General features: G+C 37.1%; 1 protein-coding gene across 1 annotated transcript in view; it reads left to right on the forward strand.

Moving 5' to 3' along the window:
- Nucleotides 1–21,563, forward strand: part of GPR158 (G protein-coupled receptor 158) — a 321,228-nt gene that overhangs the window by 287,622 nt on the left and 12,043 nt on the right. Inside the window, exons 7-8 of the mRNA XM_060161767.1 lie at nt 5,044–5,282; nt 21,075–21,213. Of these exons, the coding sequence (XP_060017750.1) occupies nt 5,044–5,282; nt 21,075–21,213 (378 nt within the window). The remainder of the gene's footprint in view (nt 1–5,043; nt 5,283–21,074; nt 21,214–21,563) is intronic.

Consider the following 21,563-nt stretch of genomic DNA (forward strand, 5'->3'; position numbering starts at 1 on the left):
ATCATGCATTTGGTGTCTGGAATGTAAATGAGGGAGAAGTATCAAAGTTCATTCCTAGGTTTCTGCTTTGAGCAATTAACTGGTACTGGTCATTGAGACAGGTAACACAGTGGGTTAGAGGAGAGAGGAGTGGAGAGAGTGACGATTTTATTTGGGGAACCTGTTGATGTCCCGTAGGTCACTGAGTATACAGATCTTGAGCTCAGGACAGTGATCTAAACCGAAGTTACAGATCTGGGACTCACCAGCATGTACATGATTGAAGCAGAATTGTGGATGGAATTTCCCAGGTATAATCCGTAGAGCAAGAATAGAAGGTGACTAAGTTTAGGAGATCCTTGAGGAACACTATTATTTAAGGGGAAGACTGAGGCAGAGGACTCTGACAGAGACTAAAAAGCTGCTGACAGAGGAGTAGGCAGAGAGTCAAGAGAACGTGACATAACGGAAGCCAAGTGCCTCCGCCACGCCAAAAGCTGGAGAGAGATCAAGTTAAATAAGGAGTAACAACATCAATTAGATATTTGAAGCAGATAATCGATAACCTAAGTACAAGTCCTTACAGTGGAGTTTTATGAGCTCAAACTAGAAATGTGGAATGTGAAAAAGTAGAGGCAGACATATAGTGACAGCCAATTCCTTTTTTTTATCATTTCAACATGATTTCTATGAATTTCTCTACTATTAATAATGAGAACTGAATATATACTTTAAATATACCTTTTTATATTAAATTCTGGAAATTTTTTGCAGTCCTCTTGTATACATTACTGCTTTCCTTTAGAATAGTGAAACCTTCTGAACAGATGGTAGCTTAAAATTTTATCTGTGAAAAAAGTAGTAGGAAAAGTAATCGATATAAGATTGCATTTTTTCTACAGCTGTATTTCATATAAAAGCATGTCTAAGGATTTCATTTTTAGAACTTGGTTTCTAGGCAGTGAACCCTAGACTAACAAGAGCTCATTTTTTAAAGATATAGCAGAATTTTCTCATTTTATTTTAAGGCAATCCTAGAAAAATGCATCTTATTCCATTTTACAAAAACCAATATCCTGAAATGCTTAGATTGCCGCGCAGAGTGGTGTTATTGTATTTTCTAGTGTTTGAAAGCCAGTAAAAGCAGTAACAGGAGACTCATGAGGGCTCTGCTTTGGCTTTTCCTCTCTGGAAATGAGATTTGGGGATCTGTGACAATCTCGAGTTCTCAGATTTTACAATAAATACCCATGGGGTCATCTGGAAAGCATGAAAATTTCTGATAATTTAGAAGTTGGATTTCTTGATTAAAGGACTACCATACTGGGATCATATAGATTTCCTCTGCAAATGACAAACTCATCTGGTTAAGAAGTATTTTAAAGATAGTTATTTTAAAAATTCAATATTTCCTCTCATTGAGGTTTAGAGTTTCTATGTGAAAATCTTCAAGTATCAGAAAAATAAATGATTTCCCACATATTGGCCATGGAAAGAAAATATAAATCATAATTATTTTTCTCTGAAGCAATGGTTCTCAACCCAGTGAAACCCTTCGCAGTAACTTGAAAAATCCCTAGTAGTCCCTGTGGGTTGAAAAAAAACTTCCCTTCTTGCCAAACGTTTCCACCCACTGTCCCTCAAAGACAACGTACATTTCCCTGCTTTGTACTTTGTTATGTGATTCCCTTCAGCTAGAATGTCTCCTTATATCTTCTCCACTTGCCTCCATTTCTACCTACTGATATCCATCAAGACCCAGACCAAATAGCACCTATTCTATTAGGTTCCTGGACTTACTAACTACACACAACAACATATAATATATGCTGTTTTATATGGTAGCTATTTACATAGCTTACATTGTAAGCTTACATTGTAAGCTTCTGGAAGACAGGAATCATATATTATGCCTTCCATGTTGCCTAGTATGATACCTCGCATATGGTTGTCACTACATAAACCTTTGTTCATTATAATTACATTTCAGATATTCAGATATAGTCAAGGTAGAATTTGGAACAATTCTCTCTTTTTCTTTTGGCCCTAGCCAAAATATAGAAGACCAGAAAAATGGTTCAGATTCCCTCTTTCGAGATCCTAATCATTCAAAATTTAGAATTCATCCAGGTACAACCAGAAACAATTACGTGCACATAGTGGCTACAGGTTTCTCCTACAAAAAATAAGATTGGCACTGGCAAAAATACTAGTTTTCCAAGAAATTTCTCTCATTCCTAGGATAGAGTGTTTGAATCTTGATCTGCTGATTTTAGTAGAAGCCTTCTTAATGGATTAGTGATTGGTCAATTAATGAATAAAATTTTTTAAAGTAGAAAGGGGTTAAAGAAGTGTATAGATACTGTAATTTAAGATACAAATAATCACCAATATTTTTGAAGTAAGTCCTCTTCTTTGACTGTGGATCTAATCGTTCTCTTTGTAGCATAAATCACTGCAATGTATTATCTATTGTTCATAGTTTTGGTTCTTTAAGTAGGAGTGAGAATCTAAAGAGTTTTTGGTTGTTATTTTGAGGTAATCTGAGCGTAGACTCCTTCTGGATTTTGGTTTGTTGACCACCGCAATATATTAAAATTTTCCTTACTTTCCTCTAAGTTAACAGTTCTTTTAGTGACTCACCTTTATGGAGTCCTTCCAAAGCATTCAAAATAGAATTTTGTACAAATGTCTCCTTTGCTTACGCAGTCAATTTAGTTAACTTATATAAAATGATAACAAATACTCTTTTATCACTTATATGTGGAATCTAAAAAATAAAACAAATGAATGTATATAACAAAAGAGAAACAGACTCACAGATACAGAGAACAAACTAGTGGTTACCAGTGGGGAACAGGAAGGGGGGAGGGGTAAGTTAGGGGCATGGGATAAGTGATACAGACTACTATGTATAAAATAGAAAGCAACAAGGATATATTGTGCAGCACAGGGAAATATAACCATTATTTTATAGTAACTTTAAATGGAGTATGATCTATAAAATATTGAATCACTATGTTGTATGCCTGAAACTAATATAATATTACAAATCAACTATCAAGAAAAAAAGATGATAACAGTGGGCATAATCTGGGGACAAGTACAACTGATTCTTAACAAGTAGCAATTCAACTAGTTGGAGCAAAAGAGAGGCATACTGGAGAGAGGCATTGTGTTCGCTGCCAGTACTAGCATTCAGCATGACACGGGCCATACTCAGTATGTTTCACCCAGGGAATGGAAAGTAACTGCTAATCTGGTGAACTACAGATCTTCCTTGACTTTCAGTGGAGTTATGTCCAGGTAAACCCATTGTAGATTGAGAATATCTTGAAGTCGAGGATGCATTCAGTACATCTAACATCATAGCTTAGGCCAGCCTACCTTATCCGTGCTCAGAACACTTACATTGGCCTCCACTTGGGCAAAATCATCTAACACAAAGTCTATTTTATAATAAAGTGTTGAATATCTCATGTAATTTATTGAATCCTATACTGAAAGTGAAAAACAGAATGGTCGAATGAGTACAGCATGGTCGTAAGTGGGTCAGTTGTTTACCCTTGTGACCGTGTGGCTGCCTGGGAGCTGCAGCATCAGGAGAGAACATCGTACCACATATCACTAGCCCCGTAAAAGATCAAAATTCAAACTCGAAGTACAGTTTCTACTGAATGCTTATCACTTTATGCCATCATAAAATCGTAAGTCGAACCATCTTAAGTTGGGGACTACCTGTAGTTAAATGGTGAGTAAAGTGATCTTCTTTTGTACTCTTATTTTATACTAATACCTTTCTGACATTGTTCCACATAAAAATTGAGGGTAAGTATCTTATTCAGAATTAAATAACTACATGCTGTGTGTTAGGTGAAGGACAGTGGGGTTAAAGATATGCAGGGGGGAAGGATAAATAAGAATCTGCTAGAAAATAACTTTCTTTACTGGATGTGTTATGTTAATTTGAAAGAGCTATCAAAGCCCAGCATTGAGAGAAAAAATAGTAAAATACGTCTAGGTTATTTCAGGTATGTATGTTTCATTTCCATATTTATAATGACTTTTATGAAGAGTGCATATGAATATTTCATTTAAAATGTTGAAAGAATCAGAGCAGGAAATAGAAAACTTGGGAAGATGAATTCATTTTTGCCTTTGGGGAATTGATTATGGATACCCTTATAGTATCATAAACCACTCATGGTAGTTTATGTCAAGCCACAATATTGTGACCTAAAATATCAGAATGAGAATGCGGAGTTAAAATCAGCTAAGAATATTTTGGAGATGAAATTAAAGAAAGGATGGCTGGAAAGATCCCTATAGTAAGGTTGGATTTTGTCTTCACACCATTTTTAGAGATGGAGCAGTTCTTAGATATCATGTAATCCAGTAGGTCTCAACTCTGGCTGTGCATTTGAGTCATATATACAGGAAAAAAAAAGCCCAAATTTTAAAAAATTGCTGTATTTCATATAGGTCATATCCTCTTCCTTAATACAATAATCTTATTCAGGGGTATTTAAATACCCTTCTTATTGTTTTCGTACTTATTTTTGGTAATGTGACAAAATGACTATAAAGGGAGGTTATATAAAATGATTTTCAGAAAATACCTTTTATAACATTCTACTGTAAAAAAAAAAAAAACTGGTTTAAGGAAGTCTTTGACTTAGTATAATATTGTAAAACCCAACTACTCACTTTTAGGACTATTTTTGATCCCTCAGAAACCCTGTTTGAGCAATGTTTGCCTGTGGATCTTTCTAAGGTCCTGAGAATTTTCCTTGAAATATTAAAACATGCTCAAAAGAATTCCATCCTACACAAATCTGTTGACTCACTGACCCCTAATGCAGGGTATTTGTTCTGCTTTTGGAAGGTAAACTAGAATGAAATTCGGTCAAAGTATAGGCAACACTGTTGTTTGTTTTTTATGTTAAAACTCTGCCCAAGTAGGTTTGGGTGGGTTTAAATTTCACCTAGAAAAATGAGATATTTTAGAATTTTACTTTCTGGTTGTTAGGTTTGCCTTCAAATTTTGATGTCTTGCTTTTCCAGGGTTTTGAAGGTGTTTCTTTCACGAACAGCCCAGCGGATTCCATACATGACCGGTGGACGGGTCATGAGGATGCTGGCAGTAATACTCCTGGTAGTGTTTTGGTTTCTCATTGGCTGGACTTCATCTGTTTGCCAGAATTTGGAAAGGCAGATTTCACTCATTGGCCAAGGGCAAACATCAGATCACCTCATCTTCAATATGTGCCTCGTTGAGCGCTGGGATTACATGACAGCAGTTGGTATGTGATCACTTGCTTTGTGCAATTTTATCCTTTGCCCATTAGCATTAAAATGGACTTCGTTAGAAGCCTTGCCAAGCCCTTTCACAGACCCTAAAGGAATTTCACCTAATACGGTTTTGGTGAAACAATATTATGAAAAGATAATAATGACATGCGGAGTGCAAACTTTTTCTGAGAGTTTCCATCTTTTTCAAAGGTGTGTAGCTTTGTTCAGAAAATGTAATCAAGAAGGAGAAATACAGTCAGTAAAGGCAACTTCTTTGTACAGAGAGACTTTCTGCTTTCCGTCCTATCAGTGTGTCCCTATTTGGCTAACAGAAGCTGTTCTCTTGACTTATTTCTTTAGCTGGGAGGAAAAAGGAAACATACTGGTATTTTTTTATATAGTTTTGGTCCTATGATATATCAGACTTGGTATCTAGAGCACTCTGGGCAAAATTTCTAATTTATCTTTCCTCTAAAGATAATTTATTGGGAATTCTCTGGAGGTCCAGTATTATACAAACAAAAAGCCATGCTCCTTGGAGATAGTAAATTATGTGACTGAGAAGCTGGAGAACTTGGAAGAATCCCATGATGAGTTGGGCCAAAAACAGATTATTTTTCTGGTAGCTCAGTTTTTTGAAAAATGAGGAAGAGAAAAATCCATAGGAATTTTTCTGTTGTTAATATTGGGCTATTTTAAACTAAGCCTCCCCAAATACAAAAACCCTTTATTATTTTGTTGTCATTCCCCTCAGTCAACCAGGGACAAATCTTAATTTTATTTGGCAAAAATAAACCCATGAATTTAATTCCCATTTTCTGTCTCCCCCATATTTGGCAATTGTTCATTGAATGTTCACATTTACTATTTTGCTAGAAGCTAATGTGTATTTAGTTTACAATTTAAATGGAATAATATTTTTCTGGACAAGATATTTTAGGAATCTTATAGGCCTGATATCTGTAATAATAAAGCAATGTGGGTACATAAAGGGAATTGTTACAATGATAATACATAAAGTCAATCATCATTATTTTGATCAATATCAAAGAAGATATCAGTAGTTTCGTATCAGGAGATATCAGTATCAGAAGATAAAGCATAGAACTAAGGTAAGAAGCAATTCCAATTCCAATTCTGACTTTAGTCTGGATATGAAAATTAAACAAATTGTACAGATATAAAATTTCTACTTAATAGAAACCTATAACATTATTTTACGTTCTTCAATCCAAACTAGGGAAAATCATTTCCCAATATTACTATGAAGAAAAGCCCATTATATTTCTCTTATGTTTTACAAAGACTATAATACTCAAATTCATAATGAGGCATCATTGGGTAGGCAATGAGCAAGCGGAAATGAGCCCAAGAATTTGCACTTGTAACAGGTTCCAAGGCAACGCTTTTGCTCCTGGTCCTGAAACCGCACTTTGAGAAGCACTGCTCTAAGTCTTTCTCCATTCTAATGATTCCAACTCCACAATCCCTGAATTGCGGGGGGGGGGGGGGGGGGGGGGCGCGGGGGCGGGGTGTGGGTATGTGTGTGTGTGTGTGTATCTCCTAAAAGTAATCTATTAATAGATTGAATTTATTGATTTATCACACACAATAAATTTATCATATCACTTTCTGGTTCTCCAGATTCCTTTAACAGGTTTTTAAGACTCCCATCTCCCCCAAAATGCCCTAACTTTAAAAAAAAGCAAAGACTCACAATAAATGTAACCATCCAGCATTATTTACAATGTATTTCAGCATTACCCTCTTTTCCAGTTCGGCATTTCCTTCATGCTTCACACAATTCCCATCCACCTCCACCACTGTTCCTATCAAAGGAAGTGTTCTCTATACCTCTTTACAATATTCTAAACTTTACCATGCCTCAAAGAACTTCTCTTTTATAAAGATTCCTGGGTTCAGGTCCGAGTCATTGTCTTCCTTTATTGAACTACCATTGTACCAAGGGTCTTTATCACCTAATTTTGCTTTTCAATAATTTTTAACAATTCTCACTTATCTGTGTAAACCAATAGTAAACTACCTAATGAGAGGAATAAGGCCTTTATATATTTTATATCTCCCGTAAAGTGTTCAACACCTTACTAGAGACATTATAGGTATTCAGTGGATCTTGTTTATCATATAAAATTCTTACTTATATATAAAGAAAGTTTATGTAAAATAAATTGCAGGTTACTGTCAGTTATGTGTTGCTACTTATTTCTATATAGAAATCACAGATGTGACCTTCTTTAGAGTGTAAAATACTGGAAAATAAAAGACTAATGATAGGGTACGGAGATCAAGAGGTAAGAAGTTAAATGTTTGGTGGTGGTGTTTTTGCTATCTTCCAGTCATTGTTTTTGTCCTATAAACTACAGCAACACCTTAGTTTCAAAAAGTACACTTTTCTTGCAGTAACACAATTCTGTAAAGAAAAGTCAAGACACGTGATTTAACAACAGGAACAAATATTTGAAATTAGGACCATCTTGAAAACTCAGAGACATGTGGTTGCTATAAACTTTTTTTCACACTGCCCTACAGCGATTTCATTTATTTCTCTTTCTGCATGTGGTATTAGATATTCCATATTTAACCTCTCTTAATTTAATGTTTGCTAATGTGTAACATATGCCTCTTTTCAGTCCTCTTTATATATTTCTATAAGTACCATGTTTACCATTAGATATTTTTATATCCAGGCTGTTATTCAAGAATAAATTCATGTATCTTCAGTCAGCCAGAAAGAAACATGTACTGAAAGCTAAATTATTCCCCGTTTCCTAAACAGAAATGTTTCTATGCAGGGGGAAGGACGTAGAGAGGCTGGAGATAGGTTTTACCTTAAAGTTGTTGTGAAAAATCTTTGTCAAGAAGCTTAGTGTCAGAAGTCAATTTAGAAAAAAAAGGAAAAGTGATGGTTAATTTATTGATAAACATGTGTTCTGGATCACCTTTACCTGTCAGAAACAATCTATTTTTTTTAATGCAAAATAAAGAACCATTTGAAAGAGTGTGATACTAGTTTTCCCACTGAAGTAGAACTCCAGTTAGAAATATGGGTCATAAATTTAAAGAATGGGCCCTTTCTATTTTTGCTTACTGCACGGGTCTGCTCAGACCTGCCCAGGTAGGTGCTTTTCCTACCACAGGTGTTTTAGAAGGAGGAATCAGGTATAGAAAACTACTTGGGAAAATCTCTCAAGCTCTATGAGCCTCAGTTTCTTCTTTGAGGAAATATCTGAAAACATAGGAAATATTTCAAAACATAGAAATGGAAGAAAAATGACTTTCAGAATCCCATTATCATTTATGTCTGTTTATAATTCTCAGTAATCATTGTTTGTCCTATATAAAAAAATGTGAAGTAAACTTTAATGGAAAGCAAATAAAGTATTTCTAAACATTGCGACTGGGAAAGACAGGTGAACATTGGCCAGGGTGAGAAACACTTTACAGGCCCAGTAATCTGTTTTTTTTAAAAAAGATTTTATTTTATCTCTTGGAAAGAGAACCTCAAAATTTGGATGTTCCAGAATATTTCTAGATCAGATTAGAATTCCTGGAAAAACTTAAGCTGCCATACTTCTTTGAAAACCATCTACATCTGTAATAAAGATAATACCGCAGTACTTACCCTAGTCACCTTTATAGGACTCAGCACTTCTCTAAGCGTGTTTCAGTATCTTATCTGTAGCTCACTGAAGGCGAAAGGAAGGATTCTCACATCTGTTCACTCTCTTTCCTCTCCCAACCTAGTAGCTAGCTATCTGTTCTTCACAACATCGCCTGGATGGTCACCCTATATCCCTAGCACCTAACAAAGTATCTGTCAGTTGTAGGCTCTCGAGAAATATTTGCTGAATGAACAGAGAAGGAACTCAGTTCCTTTATTGTGTATTATTTTCTATGGTCAGGGTTAGACCAGTGTGAGGAGACACATTAAAGCTAAAAATCCAGGAGTTACACAATTGTACCCAAATCAATTTTAACGGTAAAGTGTATGTTCAGATTGGGGAAGGTGTTTTTGAGCAAATTATGTAAACTAAAATGACAGTCCCCAGCCCTTTTATGAAATTTGACCTCTGACTTATCCAAACTATCCGGTCAAAATAAGAGCTTGGTACAAATTTGGCATGACAAATCAGAATTATAGTTTTTAAAATACTGCATAGTGCATTTACAAATATTGAAGTAGAATAAAACTGATTTGCTTTTGATAAAAATTTTTATTATTTCACCATTCTCCTAGAGCTGTGTAAAGAATAAAGGAGTTGGGATGGGCAAACATTCCCCTAAATTAATGGAGAAAGCAAATAACTATCCCAAATCATACTCATTTTGAAAAAAGTTGGTAGTAGGATTATGAGATTTTTTTTCTGAATCTGTGTATGCCAGTTAGTTAATTGGTAGTCAGTTATTCATGTTCAGGATTTTTCACAATAGCAATCAAATTTATCATGGTTAAAAAGTTAAAACTTCATTACCCTGTGAGTTTCCTAGTTGGTTGGTACAAACTGACAAATGATTGGAACTGACCTCTCATGTCTGAATTACCTTCCTAATGTCACAAGACCACATCTTTACACCTCGATTTAGAGCTTGCGGCCAAGGTCCTCCAATATATAGCTTCCAAGTGTGGAATACATAAATTCGATAGCAGAGATGGTAACACAGTGGAGTTCATTCTTCCGTATACTTGGTTAGCTGTCAATTTCTGACTACATGTTCAGAACACAGACAACATACTGAACCAGCACCGGTGACCAAGGTAAGTTAGAGTAAGTGGACAGATTCTTACCTTGCCTACGAGAAAAAGCAACAGTGCTGCAAAAAGTTGACTGCTGAGGGATGGCAACCTCAAGGACATTTAGAATCTCTGTTCCATGGCTAAATCTCTGGGTCAAACTTTAGTTCAGATCTAGGCAAGCACTGAAATGTTTTCTTGATTTCTTCCAGAAGTTAGGTGGCGATAATCTAATGTGATTAAAAGTGGACATAATTGAGAATAAAGCTGTTTTGCTGCCTTCCTTAACCAGCACAAGAAGATACACAAAAAGCTCGATCCAGGCTTCTCTTTATCTTCTATTATTATCTGTATCTTTCTGTATCTCTGATATGGCCTAACTCTTCTCAACTGCATTTACATGATCTAATAACTATCCCCCGACAAGGACTGTTTTCTAAATTAGGATCTTCCCCCATCTCTTCCTGGTTGTGAAAAGTCCACCAGTATATGAGGTATCTCATGGTTCTGAAAACCCCTTAGAGCTTGACATCCCTTGCTTTATGTTTTATTCACCAAGTTTACAAAAAGACATAGAGAGAAATCTAAGCAGTGATTAAACAGGTGTGATAAGCTTGGGTTCACATACTCCATTTGGGAATTTTAAAAGATTTGGTTGCTTTCAGAGAATTCCAACATTGATTTCCTTACTGTTCAAAAGTACTCATTTATTTCCGTGAAATTTCACATGGAATCTTTTCACCACAGAAAATATAATCTTTTCTCTTCTTCATTAACATGCTATTCTTTGTTCTCCTCTTTCCTGGTATAATATTTTAAACACAAAAAACAGACAATGTGTTCAGTAATTTAATTAGTTGTACACCAGTGTTTAGAAGGAATTGAGAATACACTAACTCTTACTGAGTTATATAGGGAAATTCTAAAATAGCAGTTGTTTCTAAGGATTAAGATACTTAATCACCCCAGAAGATTAGGCTGTGTTGTGACAGGTGAAATGTGATATAAGCACCCTTTAATGAGTATTGGGGAAAATAGATTAGACTTCTTCTCCATCTGACTTAGATTAATGTTCATGATTTAGGATCATTTACGTACATCTTTTTTTATTCTGATGTACCATATGCCTTAATCCGTGCTACATCATTGGTTACCATTTTAAAAATGTATTTTTAATTTTCAATCAAAGGATAAAAGCTTGACCGCATTGACAGGCTTGGGCTATATCATGAGAAACTCACACACACTTTCTGAAGGTCTTGCTTGAATGTTTTTAGAATGAGTCAGGTGGAGGTTATTTTCCTTTTTTATCTATATACTACATCTTCTGAAAAATATTTTACTTCTTTGAGGAGTATTTATTTGATGCTAAAGGTCTGAGAGAAAGGATAAATTAATTAATTTTTGTTCCTTAATTTTATCCTTACAGTGCCATTTTTCTTTCTGAAAGTGAAAGGAATTTTGTGATGGGGTAAGGACTGTCTTGGGACAGTAACCCCCACTACAGTCATTCTAAAACCACTCAAGCTAGCCCTTCAAAAGTACAGTGAGTTTCTAGTGATGTCGCCCAAGCAAAGGCAATTCTCAATGCCGTCAGTCTTCCATAAAGGATTAAAATTTTAAAATACATTTTTTTGTTGTTGTTGTTGTACACGGGCCTCTCACTGTTGTGGCCTCTCCTGTTGCGGAGCACAGCCTCCGGACGTGCAGGCCCAGCAGCCATGGCTTACGGGCCCAGCCGCTCCGCAGCATGTGGGATCCTCCCGGACCGGGACACGAACTCGCGTCCCCTGCATCGGCAGGTGGACCCTCAACCACTGCGCCAACAGGGAAGCCCTAAAATACATATTTAAAGTGGTAACAAATAACCCCAATTCCAACTCCCACCTCAAACAACACACAGGCAAGTGGCAGGGAGAGAGAAATGGAAGGGATATTCCTGGGAGACTCAGTCTGCTGCCCTGACCTTGACCCGTGCCCTCAGGGGCCCTGATCTCATCCTGTCCCTCTCTTCTGTCTCTTCTTGCATTCATGACCTTTAATGTGTGTCCATAAGCTTGGAAGAACCTTGGGTTCACTACATTTCTGTCCACCTCAAACTTTAAAGATCTTGTCCACCTCAAACTTTAAAGATCTTAAACACATATGCCAGAGAGAAGGGAAAGTACACTTCCTGTCCCTTCCTCAGTCCAGTGGAGCTTGTGAAATACTTGACCCCACGTCTAGAGCTCTGTGAAAGGGAGCAGTAAAGAAAACCCAACCTGCAAATGTACTCAGGGCAGTTCTGCCTAGAGCTCCCGGCAGTGAGTGGGGAAGAGGATAGGACAGTTGGGTTGCTGTATGAACTTTAAAGTTTGTTTGATTAACAACAGTGTTCCTTAGTATCGCCACACAGTGTCTCTGACCCAAACTTGAAATTTTAGCATTCAGAATTCTGCCCCATTTTTTAATTTTTTTTACATCTTTATTTGAGTAGAATTGCTTTACAATCGTGTGTTAGTTTCTGCTTTATAACAAAGTGAATCAGTTATACATATACATATATACCCATATCACCTCCCTCTTGTGTCTCCCTCCCACCCTCCCTATCCCACCCCTCTAGGTGGTCACAAAGCACCGAGTTGATCTCGCTGTGCTATGCGGCTGCTTCCCACTAGCTATCTATTTTACGTTTGGTAGTGTATATATGTCCATGCCACTCTCTCACTTTGTCACAGCTTACCCTTCCCCCTCCCCGTATCCTCAAGTCCATTCTCTAATAGGTCTGTGTCTTTATTCCTGTCTTACCCCTAGGTTCTTCATGACATTTTTTTTTCTTAGATTCCATATATATGTGTTAGCATACGGTATTTGTCTTTCTCTTTCTAACTTACTTCACTCTGTATGACAGACTCTAGGTCCATCCACCTCACTACAAATAACTCAGTTTCGTTCCTTTTTATGGCTGAGTAATATTCCATTGTATATATGTGCCACATCTTCTTTATCCATTCATCTGATGATGGACACTTAGGTTGTTTCCATCTCCGGGCTATTGTAAATAGAGCTTCAGTGAACATTTTGGTACATGACTCTTTTTGAATTATGGTTTTCTCAGGGTATATGCCCAGTAGTGGGATTGCTGGGTCATATGGTAGTTCTATTTGTAGTTTTTCAAGGAGCCTCCATACTGTTCTCCATAGTGGCTGTACCAATTCACATTCCTACCAGGAGTGCAAGAGGGTTCCCTTTTCTCCACACCCTCTCCAGCATTTACTGTTTCTAGATTTTTTGATGATGGCCATCCTGACTGGTGTCAGATGCTATCTCATTGTAGTTTTGACTTGCATTCCTCTAATGACTAATGATGTTGAGCATTCTTTCATGTGTTTGTTGGCACTCTGTGTATCTTCTATGGAGAAATGTCTATTTAGGTCTTCTGCCCATTTTTGGATTGGGTTGTTTGTTTTTTTGTTATTGAGCTGCATGAGCTGCTTGTAAATTTTGGAGATTAATCCTTTGTTAGTTGCTTCATTTGCAAATATTTTCTCCCATTCTGAGGGTTGTCTTTTGGTCTTGTTTATGGTTTCCTTTGCTTTGTAAAAACTTTGAAGTTTCATTAGGTCCCATTTGTTTATTTTTGTTTTTATTTCCATTTCTCTAGGAGGTGAGTCAAAAAGGATCTTGCTGTGATTTATGTCATAGAGTGTTCTGCCTATGTTTTCCTCTAAGAGCTTGAGAGTTTCTGGCCTTACATTTAGGTCTTTAATCCATTTTGAGCTTATTTTTGTATATGGTGTTAGGGAGTGTTCTAATCTCATACTTTTCATGTACCTGTCCAGTTTTCCCAGCACCACTTATTGAAGAGGCTGTCCTTTCTCCACTGTACATTCCTGCCTCCTTTATCAAAGATAAGGTGACCATATGTGCGTGGGTTTATCTCTGGGCTTTCTATCTTGTTCCATTGATCTATATTTCTGTTTTTGTGCCAGTACCATACTGTCTTGATTACTGTAGCTTTGTAGTATAGTCTGAAGTCAGGGAGCCTGATTCCTCCAGCTCCATTTTTTGTTCTCAAGATTGCTTTGCCTATTTGGGGTCTTTTGTGTTTCCATACACATTGTGAAATTTTTTGTTCTAGTTCGGTGAAAAATGCCAGTGGTAGTTTGATAGGGATTGCATTGAATCTGTAGATTGCTTTGGGTAGTAGAGTCATTTTCACAATGTTGATTCTTCCAATCCAAGAACATGGTATATCTCTCCATCTATTTGTATCATTTTTAATTTCTTTCATCAGTGTCTTATAGTTTTCTGCATACAGGTCTTTGGCTCCTTAGGTAGGTTTATTCCTAGATATTTTATTCTTTTTGTTGCAGTGGTAAATGGGAGTGTTTTCTTGATTTCACTTTCAGATTTTTCATCATTAGTGTATAGGAATGCCAGAGATTTCTGTGCATTAATTTTGTATCCTGCTACTTTACCAAATTCATTGATTAGCTCTAGTAGTTTTCTGGTAGCATCTTTAGGATTCTCTATGTATAGTATCATGTCATCTGCAAACAGTGACAGCTTTACTTCTTCTTTTCTGATGTGGATTCCTTTTATTTCCTTTTCTTCTCTGATTACTGTGGCTAAAACTTCCAAAACTATGTTGAATAAGAGTGGTGAGAGTGGGCAACCTTGTCTTGTTCCTGATCTTAGTGGAAATGCTTTCAGTTTTTCACCATTGAGGACAATGTTGGCTGTGGGTTTGTTGTATATGGCCTTTATTATGTTGAGGTAGGTTCCCTCTCTGCCTACTTTCTGGAGGGCTTTTATCATACATGGGTGTTGAATTTTGTCGAAAGCTTTCTCTGCATCTGTTGAGATGCCCATATGGTTTTTCTCCTTCAATTTGTTAATATGGTGTATCACATTGATTGATTTGCGTATATTGAAGAATCCTTGCACTCCTGGCATAAACCCCACTTGATCATGGTGTATGATCCTCTTAATGTGCTGTTGGATTCTGTTTGCTAGTATTTTGTTGAGGATTTTTGCATCTATGTTCATCAGTGATATGGGCCTGTAGTTTTCTTTCTTTGTGACATCCTTGTCTGGTTTTGGTATCAGGGTGATGGTGGCCTCGTAGAATGAGTTTGGGAGTGTTCCTCCCTCTGCTATATTTTGGAAGAATTTGGGAAGGATAGGTGTTAGCTCTTCTCTAAATGTTTGATAGAATTCGCCTGTGAAGCCATCTGGTCCTGGCTTTTGTTTGTTGGAAGATTTTTAATCACAGTTTCAATTTCAGTGCTTGTGATTGGTCTGTTCATATTTTCTATTTCTTCCTGATTCAGTCTTGGCAGGTTGTGCATTTCTAAGAAGTTGTCCATTTCTTCCAGGTTGTCCATTTTATTGGCATATAGTTGCTTGTAGTAATCTCTCATGATCTTTTGTATTTCTGCAGTGTCAGTTGTTACTTCTCCTTTTTCATTTCTAATTCTATTGATTTGAGTCTTCTCCCATTTTTTCTTGATGAGTCTGGCTAATGGTTTATCAATTTTGTTTATCTTCTCAAAGAACCAGCTTTTAGTTTTATTGATCTTTGCTATCATTTCCTTCATTTCTTTTTCATTTATTTCTGATCTGTTCCTTATGATTTCTTTCCTTCTGCTAACTTTGGGATGCTCTTCTCCGCGGCTCCGAAGCTGCCCCCCTCCGCCACCCGCAGTCTCCGCCCGTGAAGGGGCTTCCTAGTGTGTGGACACTTCTCCTCCTTCACCCCTCACACCTCCCACTGGTGCAGGTCCCGTCCCTATCCTTTAGTCTCTGTTTATTCTTTTTTCTTTTGCCTTACTCAGGTACGTGGGGACTTTCTTGCCTTTTGGGAGGTCTGAGGTCTTCTGCCAGCATTCAGTAGGTGTTCTGTAGGAATTGTTCCACGTGTAGATGTATTTCTGATGTATCTGTGGGGAGGAAGGTGATCTCCGTGTCTTACTCTTCCGCCATCTTCCCCCGAATTCATCCCCAGTCATTTTTAAAGGAACCAAATGTAGATAATGTACAAAATGCATTAAGCAGAGCACCTGGCACATTCAACAGATGTTAGCTATGAAGTCAGACGAAATAAGGGACAAAAAGTACTTTTGAGTAGAATTCTTTTAACTACCACTGGCTAATTCTAATTAGTATATTAGTTGTTTAAAACACAAGCAATTGATGCTTGGAAAAATGTTTATTTTCTTCAGTAGGTTAAAAATACTTCCAAGGATTTTGTCCACCTCTGTTAGTAATAAAGCAAAAGAAAGTCTCAGTCGAAGGATGTAATTTAGGGAACCCTGGTCAGGAACCAGGAGACCTGGGATCCAGTCCCTGTTCTGCTGTCTTCACTATGAGTCAGCAGGGAGGGAGCTAGCTTCTCCATGGGCGTGTCCTACGGCCCAGCTCTGCCCATCCCTGTGATGTGCTGCTCCCAGGAGCTGAGAAGGGAACAGACATTCTGGTCCGCGGTGTCCTAGTTGTGAAATACATTGCAACATCCATCTTCTCCATGCTTCTCAGGTGAACAACTGACTTCACCACAGCCAGGATAACTGCAGCTCACCAAGCAGCACTTTCACGGCCACATCCACACATTGAAAAATGTACCCACAGACCACGTGGTCTCACAAAGTCACTTCACCCTTTAAGATTCTACCAGGAGTAGCATTCTCATGGTTTTCATCATTGTACGTCTCATAACTGTCTTTATTTTAACCAAAGAAAAGGCAGAAAGCCTGTAGAGTATCAAGGCTTCTGTTTGAAGTCAAACCCTGGAATGATAGAATTTGAGCTGTTCTCAAGCATTATTGAAGTTCTTTGACTTAGTACTTAACCATAACTTCTAAGCAGCCCACCATACTATTAGAATAAAAACAGAGTAAGTTTACTTTGACCATAAATTTTCTAAGTGGATAGGATTTAGAGAAAAACAGAAGACAAAATTAAAAGACACGTTTGGAAAATGAAACCTAAATGCTTCTTGTATGTATTTATTTGTGCCATGTAAACTAATTTTTAAACAGGCTAAGAGGCATAAAATGTTATTAAATACAAAGTGCCTTTGCAACATGGCAAAGCAGAGGACCGCAGCTTGAGAGACATTTGTACTTTGATGTTGTCTTTCTCTCAGCCCCTGTGGGTGTTCTAAGATAACAGATCTGGGACATCTTAAGTGGCAAAGAACTGATATTAATTCTCACTTCTTTGCTTGACCCAGGCCTTTGGAAAGATAACTTGAAATTACCTTCATTATGGCATATTAATTTTTTAAAAGCTATGGTAGTTAACTTTTGACTGTCATTCCTTATAGATTAAAAATAGAATACCTCAGTTTTCTGAAAGCCCTATTTGAATCTTTAAATATGAATGCAATTTCCTTTTTAACTATACCCATGCCTCCCATCAAAATCATTTACCACCAGAAATTATTTTTTAAAGCAGAAGCACAGCACATATTTCAACTCCCATGTAATAACACTGCAAGATTTGGTAACTTCTGCATATTTTCTTTACTAATTGCAGTGTTAGTATGAAGTTAATTATATTTTTTTCAGCCAGAGCATATTGTTTGATATTGCTTATGAAATGATTTTAATGTTCAGCTTAGCTGTTAGGAGGACTCTTATTTTGTCTTATATTTTTAGATGCAGTTCTCCATTGTAGCACACTAATTCACCTGATAACTCCTTTTCTTTAAAAAAAACCTTCAGTATAACGTTATATGAAAACACTGCAATAGGTGGCAGGGGATAGTGTTTTCATAATTCAGCTACATGTGAATCCTTCAGTTACAGTATATTTTTGTACTAGCATTGTTTAATAATATTTTTTGGTTCTGAAGAACCTAGGGGCAGGGCAGGAATAAAGACGCAGATGTAGAGAATGGACTTGAGGACATGGGGAGGGGGAAGGGTAAGCTGGGACAAAGTGAGAGAGTGGCATGGACATATATACACTACCAAATGTAAAACAGATAGCTAGTGGGAAGCAGCTGCATGGCACGGGGAGATCAGCTCGGTGCTTTGTGACCACCTAGAGGGGTGGGATAGGGAGGGTGGGAGGGAGACACGAGAAGGAGGAGATATAGGGATATATGTATATGTAGCTGATTCACTTTGTTATAAAGCAGAAACTAATACACCATGGTAAAACAATTATACTCCAATAAAGATGTTAAAAAAATAATATTTTTGCATTCATCATTCTTGTGTGCCAAGCACAGTACCACACACCTAGCAGTCTATAAGTAGCAATTGCCACTATTAAGAATAATGCCAGTATGATCTTTAGATCATGTATATAGATGGATCATGTATATAGATGTTAGATTGATCTAGACATCCATCAGTGTTAGATGGAGTGGTAAGGTAACAGAAAGCCTACATCTCTAATGACGTGAAACTGATATCATTTATATTCATTCAATTCAACAAATATTTATTAAATCTTATCCATGTGTGATCAGTAGTACTGTTGCTATCATCTATGTGGGCAAAGACAGAAAAAATAGATGAAAGACTCAATTCTTGCCCTGAAGAAGGTCATCACAGTCGGGGCTCAAGACTCCATGAACAATTTTCTCCCAATTATATATTGTGTGGCATTATTAGTCTCTGCATTGTGTAGTATACATAGTTAAAAATTGTAAGAGATTAGAGGAAGGAAACTTCAGTGTAAGTTAGAATCATTTCAGGTGGCCTTGTGATGGAGGTGGGACCTGAATCAGACATTGAAAAATTGGTTAATGTTTAGAAATGTGGGTGAGAGGAGATCTCGTATGTGAGCAATAGCATGAACAAAGACTCAGAAGCAAGAAGAATCTTTGGAGTGTTCAGAGGATGGTGAGTCTTCCTGGGTCAGCTCAGAGTTCGTGATGGGGAGCTTTGGGAGACTGTGTTGGATGCATAACATGAGGTCATAGAGGGCAAGGAGTAAAACAGTAGTGAGCTACTAAAGATTCCTAAATGAAGATGCATGCAGCTCCTCACAAAAGGCTAACGTGAGGGCCAGAGACTAGGCAAGAAGTCAGAGTCTAAGAAATATACAAGCACAAAAGAATAAGGCCAAGCAATGGGACAGCTAACAGGAAGCCTGGGTGGCAAGAAAGTATTGAAACTTTCTTGCAAGAAAGTCATCAAAGTCTTGAAACTTGAGATATGTCTGTCCTAGCAGGAACCCCTGTAGTCTTCCTTTGGGAGCAGGAATTATTCCAGGGTCCTAAGTGAGTGTGCGTGAATCTTCTAATGGAAATACGAATCAGTTAACCCAAATGGAGTGGCAAAGATTTGGACAAATCCTGATCAAAGCGGAGCTTCAGAAAAATGAACTTGTCACTGTTATGAAGAATGAATTAATAAAGGGTGAATCCAGGTTTAGATGGGACAGTTGATAAATAATTGTAACAAATAAGGAGTAAACTGGTAGGAGCTTAGGCAAGGATTATAATTGTGGACATTGAGAGAAGTGATACCCATGAAAAGTAACTCAGGGTAGAAATGTGTCAGTGAAAGGTGGCACTGAGATTTCAAACCTGAGTGAAGAGGCAACAGTAAGTAGCATGGACCAGAAGTACAAGCCTTAGGAAAGAAAGTTATACACGAACACGTCAGTATTTCCTGACCCAGTAGAGCTCGGCTGGAAAGAACATTCACAGACATGGCCAGTGGCCAACATACAGAATAATTGGGACCTCCACTCTAATCTCATGGAGACCTTTGAGTGAGGTTTATTTTCCCTTTAACTTCTGACCACATCAGGGTTTTAGAGTAACTCTTGACAGATGTGTTTACTTAAGAGATTTTCAATGAGTAGGGCACTGCTTATTGTTTAAATATGGTAGAAATATGCTGAAACTTTGGCAGGTAAAACACCTGGGCATATGGGACTGGAAATCAGTGTTTCAGTGTATAAGTAGGTTACCCCTAGGTAATGCATTTGGTGAAATGTTTTCTCCAAATTAGAGCTTTCTTTTTGTTAATTAGATATCATCTTCCCATGAGGTCATGTCACTAAGACAGATAAAATGGATGGTAACAGTTACTGCTCAGAATGAATTAAAATAATAACATTCAGTTTGAAAAAAAAAGGTCTAAGGAGATGTTTAACAGTAAGAACCAATTATTTAACATCTGTTTTTATTTATTTATTTATCTGACATCTACTCTGTCAGAAACTCTTAAGTGCTTTATAGCCATGATTCGATTTCATTAGCAAATAATCCCATGAAATACGTACTTTTATTATCCTCATTTTCCAGGTAAGGAAACTGTGACCACAGAGGTTAAATTGCCTCAGATTATGCAAAGTTAATTAGGGATCCAGCTAGAATCCCCATCAGGTCAAGTGTGACTCTGAAGCCCTATCCTTAACTGCTACACTATGCTTGTCTCTTCTGGCTTGAGCAAGCAAACGAGGTAATTGTGAATTTCACTAAGCCTTTAGCATATACCCTCCAAAGATGTGGTGTCTGTCATGTGTGAAGAAATAATGGTTCAATTATAAACTATGCCACTGAATGTTTAGCAGCCTATTTTCTCACATTTCTGGCAATGGAGGTCTTTATGTATTGAACCAGACTCAATGCAGTAAGAATTTAAATTTCTAGGAGCTGCATATAAACACATTATAAACTTTTGTTGCCTTGAGGGCTTTATTGTGACCCAGATGCTCTATGAACAGTTTAAACTTAGGTTGGGAATGTGGAAAATTATTTTACAATTGCAATTGTTTTAGGAAAAAGCCAGGTATTAGCGCACACATACACACACACACACACACACACACACACACACACACCACAATCTGAGATGCCAAACACTATTTAAAATTTTTTTAATTAAAACACAAAGTGTACCTGTGAAAAAATCCTCTATACACTGAATAAAAATTTTAAATAAATATATGGCATAGGTATTCATATATGAATATTTTGTATGCATCTATTTCTATGTGTTTCTATCCTAGACACACAATGCATGCTAAAGAGCTTAAAGTTTACTTCCTTCTTCACCTGTAAAACTAACAGAGAATTGTTTGTTTGTTCTTCTCACAGCTGAATTTTTATTCCTCCTATGGGGTGTTTATCTCTGCTACGCGGTGCGAACGGTCCCATCAGCTTTTCACGAGCCGCGCTATATGGCTGTTGCAGTTCACAATGAGCTCATTATCTCCGCTATATTCCATACAATTAGGCAAGTGATCTGCAGAGCCACTCAACAACTGTTTTGTTTTTCTGATGTGTTGCAGTTTAATTTAATAGCAAAATTGGATAAGATGCATAACGGAAAGACGTAGGATGGATAGTGTTTTATAACTTGACTAATTTCTTTGTCACAGAAATGACAAATGAATCGTTTTGTTTTTTTTTTTTAAACTCTGCTGTTCTTAGTTCCTTCTGATGAGTTGTTTATTGCCTTCATTTATTTGGAAGGGTAACTCAATGTTATTGTATTGTGTTAAACCACTTATGGGGATGTCATTAGGTATATTGTTTATGATACATAATACTGTTTGTTCTGAAAATATAAAGCAATACATACAT

Source organism: Lagenorhynchus albirostris, chromosome 1 (assembly GCF_949774975.1).
Source record: "Lagenorhynchus albirostris chromosome 1, mLagAlb1.1, whole genome shotgun sequence".
Taxonomy (NCBI): domain Eukaryota; kingdom Metazoa; phylum Chordata; class Mammalia; order Artiodactyla; family Delphinidae; genus Lagenorhynchus; species Lagenorhynchus albirostris.